The 7865-nt window shown below is 35.4% G+C and overlaps 1 protein-coding gene across 4 annotated transcripts in view; it reads right to left on the bottom strand.

Moving 5' to 3' along the window:
• The window catches only part of KDM3A (lysine demethylase 3A), a 54315-nt gene that overhangs the window by 42390 nt on the left and 4060 nt on the right, over nt 1–7865 (bottom strand). For all 4 annotated transcript variants that reach the window (XM_006917714.3, XM_015593860.2, XM_015593859.2 and 1 more), the window contains exons 3-5: nt 5097–5252; nt 3598–3708; nt 385–487 (exon numbers count right to left, since the gene is read on the bottom strand). In XM_006917714.3, the coding sequence (XP_006917776.1) occupies nt 385–487; nt 3598–3708; nt 5097–5252 (370 nt within the window). The remainder of the gene's footprint in view (nt 1–384; nt 488–3597; nt 3709–5096; nt 5253–7865) is intronic.

Here is a 7865-nt window from a genome sequence, read left to right as displayed (position 1 = left end):
GATGCTAAGTCTAATAAAATATTTATGATTGGGAAACTGACCAAGAAACTCAGTAACAGTAAATGAGATGCTCAGGATTACCAAATTAATGTTCTATCAATTTTATAAGACCGAAATTCCAAACATATCAATTCCATGTTAAAATATGGCTGAACTTTTAAAATATCTACTTTACTTTTAGAGTTTTTACATTATCCTTGAACTGTCCAAATTTCAGAGACTTTAGATTATAGAATACATAAAGTCCTTCGATCATTTAGTTGCACGGGGAAAGCAGCAGAGAATTTCTAAAAAATCAGAAATTTAATGAGAGAACAAGTGAGAAGGGATAAAAACATAGCTGCCTACAAGCCAATCATCGATTAAGGTTAACTATTCGCATACCTTGTAAAAGATGGCTTTCATCCAAATGTTTCACAATCAAAGCTTGAAATTCTTTACTGACATCCTGATTATCCAAGAGGGAAAGTCGAAGATTGTTCACATCCTGAGAAATGAAAGATGATATTTTAAAGTAACAAATAAGAAGAGTTGTTTAAATTCCAGTAGATGTTTCAATCAGTTTCATCAAAGGGGTTAACGTGGTGTCAATTAGCCATTTGATGGTACCAGATCACTGCAACTCCAATGATTTGGACAGGTAAAGTAGGAAACCATTGAATGATCACAGGTATAAATAAAGCAGACTAAAGTGAAGTCACCCTAAGCTAACAGCATGACAAATCTTAAAGTAGCTCACAGGATAATTTTAAATATGACTTAACTTTAGCTATGGGAAACATAATAAGCAAACAAACTAACAGGTCAATCCACGTCAAAAACACTGTACACCAAACACCAGAGATTAGGAAAATCACAGATGCAAATCCAAGGACCAAAAGACACATAGAAACATACCAATCCGTACTGTCAACTCATTGAAATTGCTGCTTTTCACAAATATTACACACAGATTCATTTAATCTAACTAGGATTCCAAATGCATTCTTTATCAATGGTAAAGGGGTGGGGGCAGTGGTGACAAAATCTGAATGAACAGCCTAAGTCTTCAGCAAGACAGTTCTGAAACACTCAACTCTTGGCAGCGATTCTATTTTGGGCACTATTCCATAGTCTTCTGGCTTCGTGCATACACTCGGTTATGATAAATGTATACAGAAACTGTCAATAGGAATAACCTGCCAAACCCACACTAAATAACACAGAAGCCCTTCCAGTATCAGGCCTTCATGCTTTTCTGCCAATGTAAAATGGATACACACAGTGGCCAAAAACAGTCTATCCATTTCTCCCCTTACGAAAGATAACTAGTCTTTTAAAGGCCACGCTGGGAAAACACATTTCTTAAGCCAAGGAACATCTGACTTAACCTGGGGTCTTCATATGAGCTCAACATAACCAGAAGGAGCCAAAGTGTGGTGGTTTTTCTCCCCCGTGCTACTGCAATTTCAAAAAAATTGTGTTCTACAATTCCTACTACTACAAGATAAAACAGCACCAAGGACTCTTAAATAAGGTAAAATAATTCTTTTCTACCTAAGAAAGTTTTAGGATCCATCAAAAATACCAGAGAGTTGACCTAGATACTTTTTTCTTTTCTTAACCACAGATAACTGAGCCAAATTCAATCCAAACAGCAGACCTTAAGTTTCATTTTCAACTTTTACAAATGCCAAATGATTTTCAGGTTCTCTGTGCATTATTTAGGGCAAGCATCCTACTGCAGTATTCACATCCCCCAACACCAAGTTTCACACAGTAAAAGCCTGATGTGAGCATCCATATCTACAAGGGATGCCCTGAAGCACCAAATGCTGACCACTATTACCATCTGTAAGCCAGGAGCAGACATCATAGCCTCCCTCAATTAATATTACATTAATAACATTCACATTGATAGCCTATAGTACATCTCCCTGAGAACAAATAAACTTAATGATTTACATTTTTTTCAGTTCTCAATAAGCAAAAGTATGAGTTCTACTTTAACTGAAAAGCTTGAACATGTGAAAGATATAAAACAGAACCATCCAGCAAACAATGCAAGAAGTAAAAACTATTCTGTCCTTAGTAGAGCAAGATATCCACAGTCCCTCCTATATTTTCCTTGGTACTTTTAAGAGCAAGTCACTCTTCCTTTTAAGGTAGAAAAAATATCAAGATGTCTTATCTGACATATGAAAGTAACTTGCATCTGAAATTAAGTAAAAGCATCTTCCTCTCTTCTATTTAAACATTATAAAATAAGGTTCAGAGTTTGAACCTTGTTTTCACTCACTTCTAGGATATTGAAGTGAAAGTGAGACTTGAGTAAAAAAGCCAGTGCTTTTGGTTTTCCAGAGCAGTGCCAGCAATGGCAATGACCATGGGCCCTATACTGTCTTTTAACAAATAAACAAGTTTAACTGTTCTACGGACCACAGAAACAAGTCAGGTCATAAAATAGAAGCAGGTAAAGGAGATTATTAAGCTCTATAAATAACATCTAAAAGATGAATGCTACTATAAGACCAACATTATTCCCAGGATAGTGATCTGTGGAGATAAATTAATCTGTGTGTCCTTCCCCTCCCCTCTGAACATTTTCAATTAAAAAAAAAAAAAAATCACATATGAGCAAGACCCAGGATCCTAAATGTTATGAAGAAAAAGGTGAGAATTTTACAAGCTAATTGGAAAGAACACACACACACACACTCTCTCTCTCAGTTCTCATTATTCATGGTAGTAATGTTCTATGAAGTCACCACAAACACTGAATTAGTGAACACTAAACGAGTGACTGCTCCTAGGGTAAAGAAAAGGTTAGGTTCCTTCAAGCTTCTGGTCACAGTTTTCATCAACTAATACATAACCTTGTTTTATGTGTGCTTCAGTTAAAAACACATTATTTAGCATATACTTCTGCATTATTAACCTTGAACTCATGACCAACAGCACTATAACTCATGGCTGAATAAAGCTTCTTTAATGCATGTAGTTTCTCCCTAAAACAAATCACAGCCTTCTTCTACCTAGGAGCTACTAAACAACACTTTAGCACTATCCCTGAGGGTCATTTTAGACAGTGAAATCATCAACGAAAAGCACAAAAACGTGGCACCAAATAGACCTCGATTCACCTTATTTGACCTCAGTTGGGAATGTGTGTCAGACAACTCAAATTTTTTGCCACTCTATACATGTCTGTGAATGACCATGAAAGCACCAAAGCATTGATTTTTGGGGTTACAAATATACTTCAGCAAGTAAGCAAATTAACAAATACTGAATCCATGAACAAATGGACTGATATATACATGTATGTATATATGTATATATAGATGTATATTTATGAATGATAGTTAAAATCTTTTAAAGAATTATTTTCATTAACACCTAGGTATTTCCATACACGCATACCATCAACTGCAGTTCCTTTGTCCTTTCAACCCATTACTAACACCGAGGAATAATATCTAAAAACTAATTGTTGATGGGATGGGTTCATTGCTCTGATATCTGAATTAAAACAATCAACATCAATATTTTAGTTATCATGTTAAAGGTTTTTTTTTTTCTTTCTATTTTTAGGGTTTAATATTGTTTCTGTTATACCTGTATGGGTTTCAAAAGGTCTTTAGAAAGAAATACTCTTTGTTGATCTCCCAGAAAGCGAATAGAAGTTATGGATCCCAAACCGGCTTTGTCCAACAGAGATTTGTACACCTAAAACAAAAGAAAATGTTTTGTCATCATAACTGCTGTCAGCAGAACTCTAAATGGGGACTGGCAATTGTTTTTCTTTTCTTTTTTTCTTACCATGCACTATTGTAGGTATTTTATGCTTGACATAGATTAATTGTTTCATTACTCATGACGATCCTATTAAGTAGGCATTTTTTTCTCATTAATATCTTTATTTTTTAAATTTATTTATTTTTTTAATTGAAGAAATGATTTAATTTTTTTCAACACACGGAAGAGAGAAAACCATTAAGTTTTTTATTTACTGCAAGTATCTCAGTAACAACTATTTATAAAACCACAAGATCACGCAATTTTTATCCAATCAATAACATAAACATTTGGGAATCATTAACATATAGGTCTGGGCCCACAGATTCATGGTTTCCCCAAAATTCATGGAAAAAAATTATGTGTATGTACACTTTCCTGGAGAGACAGGGCCATATATATATTTAGCAAATAGTTGGGGGTGGGGGAATACAAAGAGCAAAATACAACTTTAACCAAAATCCTACATCTCTCAAATACCTCTAGAAGCTCTTCTCACACATGGGCAAAATCTTAAATTTGCAAGCACAGCACACGAGGCCCTTCACAATCTAGTCAGCCTTTCAATCATCCTCCCAGCCTTTCCAACTATCCAAGTCTGGTGCATCCCTTCTTCAAGCCCCAGCTCATGTCTCATAAAGCCTCAACTTGTCCTCTCCAGACATAGTGATGACTCTTCTCTAACTGCACCAGACTTAATGATGTAGAAATGGTACAATCATATCCTGGCTATCGATATCTTTCGAGCCAGAGAATACTATGAGCCAGACGGGAACACAGAGATCATAAGACCAAGGTTAGAAACCCTACCAGGGGCCAGGCAACAGCTACTATTCAGTTCTAGCCTACTGTTGTGAAAAAGAACTGCCACAATGCCCCAGTATTGCCATACGTTACAGATTTTTCAAGAGAAAGTGGAAATTTAGATTTTTAAGGTGTGCTCTCTACAGGCTTAAAGGTAGACAACTAATTCAAATTTTCTTAAAACACTGTGAAGGTCAAACCAAACAGATCTGTATGTCTGTATATGTCAGCTATTTTCTGACCTCTGACCTGGACATTCCCTACATTACCCCCATTCCCACTTTTCAAGTAAAGAAAGCAAGGCTCGAGAAAGTCAAAGGCCCAGAGCCACAGAGCATCTAGCAGGGCTGACAGGAGATCCAAGCTCCTCTTCTGACTCACCTAACATTGTCATAGATCTATTACTACCTTCCACACGGTTGTATATAGGCATTACATATACAATTTTCTTGCTGCACACATAATGGACAAAATACCCTCTTCTCATGAGTTCAATAAGCTTGAGTTTTACTCACTATAGCAGGCCACTGTACAATTCGTTCAGAAATTTCAGGACATTTTCGTTCAGCCAAAACTAAGTTATGTTCTACTAAAAATGCTCTTCTTAGAAGGCCATAGACTTCTATCCATCTTCTCTTCCTCCAAGATTCCCCATCAAACTCCACACACACCTAGACAAACAAAATGGGAAAAAAGCAGATTTGATTAACAAAAATAAACATGAAAAATGCCCAAAGTGAATTACATCCTTATTATTCTACTCAAATGTTTTATCTGCATGTGCTGCCCCCTTTCCTGTTCTCTTACTTCCCTTTACGGCCCACAATAAACTACTAGACATGGATAAAGCTTTGGCTCCCAAACCACTTTGGGAAGTAGAAGTTGAGGACTTTGAGGGTCAGTCTCTGGTCTCAAAGTAACCTTTCAAAAACCCACAAAGAACAGAACCCTAAGTAGGTTTTTATGTATGTTAATTAGACATCAGAGCTTTGAGAACGGAAAGACAGAAATTTAAGATAAGTGCTTATGTATGGCATTATGATTCTATGTTGATGTTGTCTGTGGGCTTAATGTGACCCCCCATCACCATCCAACACTTGGGTTTGAATTCCTCAAGTATCAGTAGGACTTAGCACACAGCCTATTTAATAGATGACACATCCTCAATATCCCTTTGAATTAAATAAACTGGGAAATTTACCTTGGAGTCTAAAACTACTTGGCTAAATATACAAACAAGTAATTGATAAAGGATCCCAGCATTTTCCAGAACCATCTCTAGCTTTTTATATGTAAGTTAAACTTCCTTTGAAATATCATTTTCCAAGTAATTGTGAAGTTTTCTGCTTCTGACCTTCAAAATACCTTTAAGCCACCCTAAAATTAAAACCCTTAATATTCGTATATTTTAAGACATAAAAAAGAAATTCAGTCTAAAAGTGGGTCTGACCCAGAAGTATGAATCGTTCGCAAAATCTTAAAGGTCATATAAGTGCACCAAAATACGCTAGCTTCCTTAGTTAACCCATTATGAACATGCTACCCCTTAATTTATTCTAAATCTTTAAAAATACTTTTGATTTGTTTTATAACTGATATATATTAAACTTCCTCAATATTTGGTGTAATGATCACTATTTCCATTTGATTTAAAAGTCTTCCTCTTACTAAAGAAGCTTCTCATTTTGGTTTCAAAGAATGAGTTAATAAATCTATCAATACTATTCATATTTTCAGAGACAATCACATCTCCCTTTTCAATATTTAACTTAAAAAAGTTTAGTTAACTTCCATTCATATTAGAACCCAAATCAAAAATCCTTTCCTCAAAGAAGTCTTCTGTTATCAAACTGCCCTTCTCTCTCCTAAGAGAGGTCCCCTTGCTAATTGTACTCAAAACCCTGGACATTTCCTTCCTAGCCCTTATGCACATTTAGAATTATTTATCTGTGGTTACCTGATTGACATATTATAAATTCTGATAGGTCAAAATCTGTGTCTGCTTTTACTTACCACTGTATTTCACTGGTATCCAGTCCCCAATCTGTACTCAAATACTTGTTAAATGAATAAATTTCTCTCTGAACTGGGCTCTTACCTTCTGTTTCTCTCATCCAGCTAGAAGAGAGGAAGTTCTCAACTTATATACCACTAGCCCCAATCTCAAACCTTCTCTAGTTTTATGGCTATCAACGAAATTTAAGACCCATCCTACCTTTTTCCCCCAACAACGACAAAAAAAAATGTGCATCTCTAACTTCCCAAGCAACTTCCCCCAAGAAGCTGCATATCTTCTCGGTATGGCAGGCTTTTAACCTTGCAGTTATTAGAAAATAAGTACAAACATGAACATCTACTATTAAATGAGGCTTTGTGTATTCTCTCCTTGGTTCTAGGTATTCCATCCGTCACTATAATCAACAAAACGGTCCCTTACAGAGGTGTTTGGAGACTGCCCATCTTCCTTTGATTCTGTTTCCCTAGCCACAGCATCCATATCTGATATCTTCCCTCTGCCACACATCACATCAACCTCAACCCAAGCTAGCTTTGGATGGCAGTTTTCTCATCAAAGTGGTGTTAAAGGAATGAATATATACAAAACTTTAGAATCAGAGATCTGGGCTTGAATTCCAGCTTTGATATAATTTTCTTAAAATGATTTAGATGCATAAAATAAAATAGGATCACAAAGGAACTCAATTAACCTGCACTCCAGGTTAAGATTCTTGCTTAAATCTAACTTCTCTAGTCTTGTTTTGCCAGCTTCAAAATGAAATTATGAACACCTACCCCTGAGTTGTTGGGTAGATTTTTAAAATAATGTATATACAGTATCTGGCAAGGAGAGGAGGTAGTTTTAAGACCTCTGTGGTAATTCAAATTTTAATTTATCAGGATATCACTCCTTCAGTTAGGAATGGAGGAAAAAGGGTCTTCAATGTGATTATCTAACATCTATTCAACAACAACAAAAAAAAGTAAAGGATTAAGGTCTTAAAAGGTTTCGCAAAACCAAAGCAACATCACAATTCTTATCAGATCACTATAAGGTTTATGAGCAATCCTAAAATTTAGACAGGGTCTCTCTTTATATCCCCATTTTTGAGTAATTTAAAAATTAAATTTAAAAATTAAATTATTTTCAAAATAATTTAGTTTATGAGTTTGGAGTATTAGGTTGCACTGGTCAAAAATTCACATTAACTTAGGTTTGAAAAAAAAAGGACTTAAAAGATACATATAATAAAACTTATAAGTTGTGAGCTTTCTTCAACCCTCTT

Source organism: Pteropus alecto, unplaced genomic scaffold, assembly GCF_000325575.1.
Source record: "Pteropus alecto unplaced genomic scaffold, ASM32557v1 scaffold117, whole genome shotgun sequence".
NCBI classification, from domain to species: Eukaryota; Metazoa; Chordata; class Mammalia; order Chiroptera; family Pteropodidae; genus Pteropus; species Pteropus alecto.
This window is presented reverse-complemented; position numbering and strand designations above follow the sequence as displayed.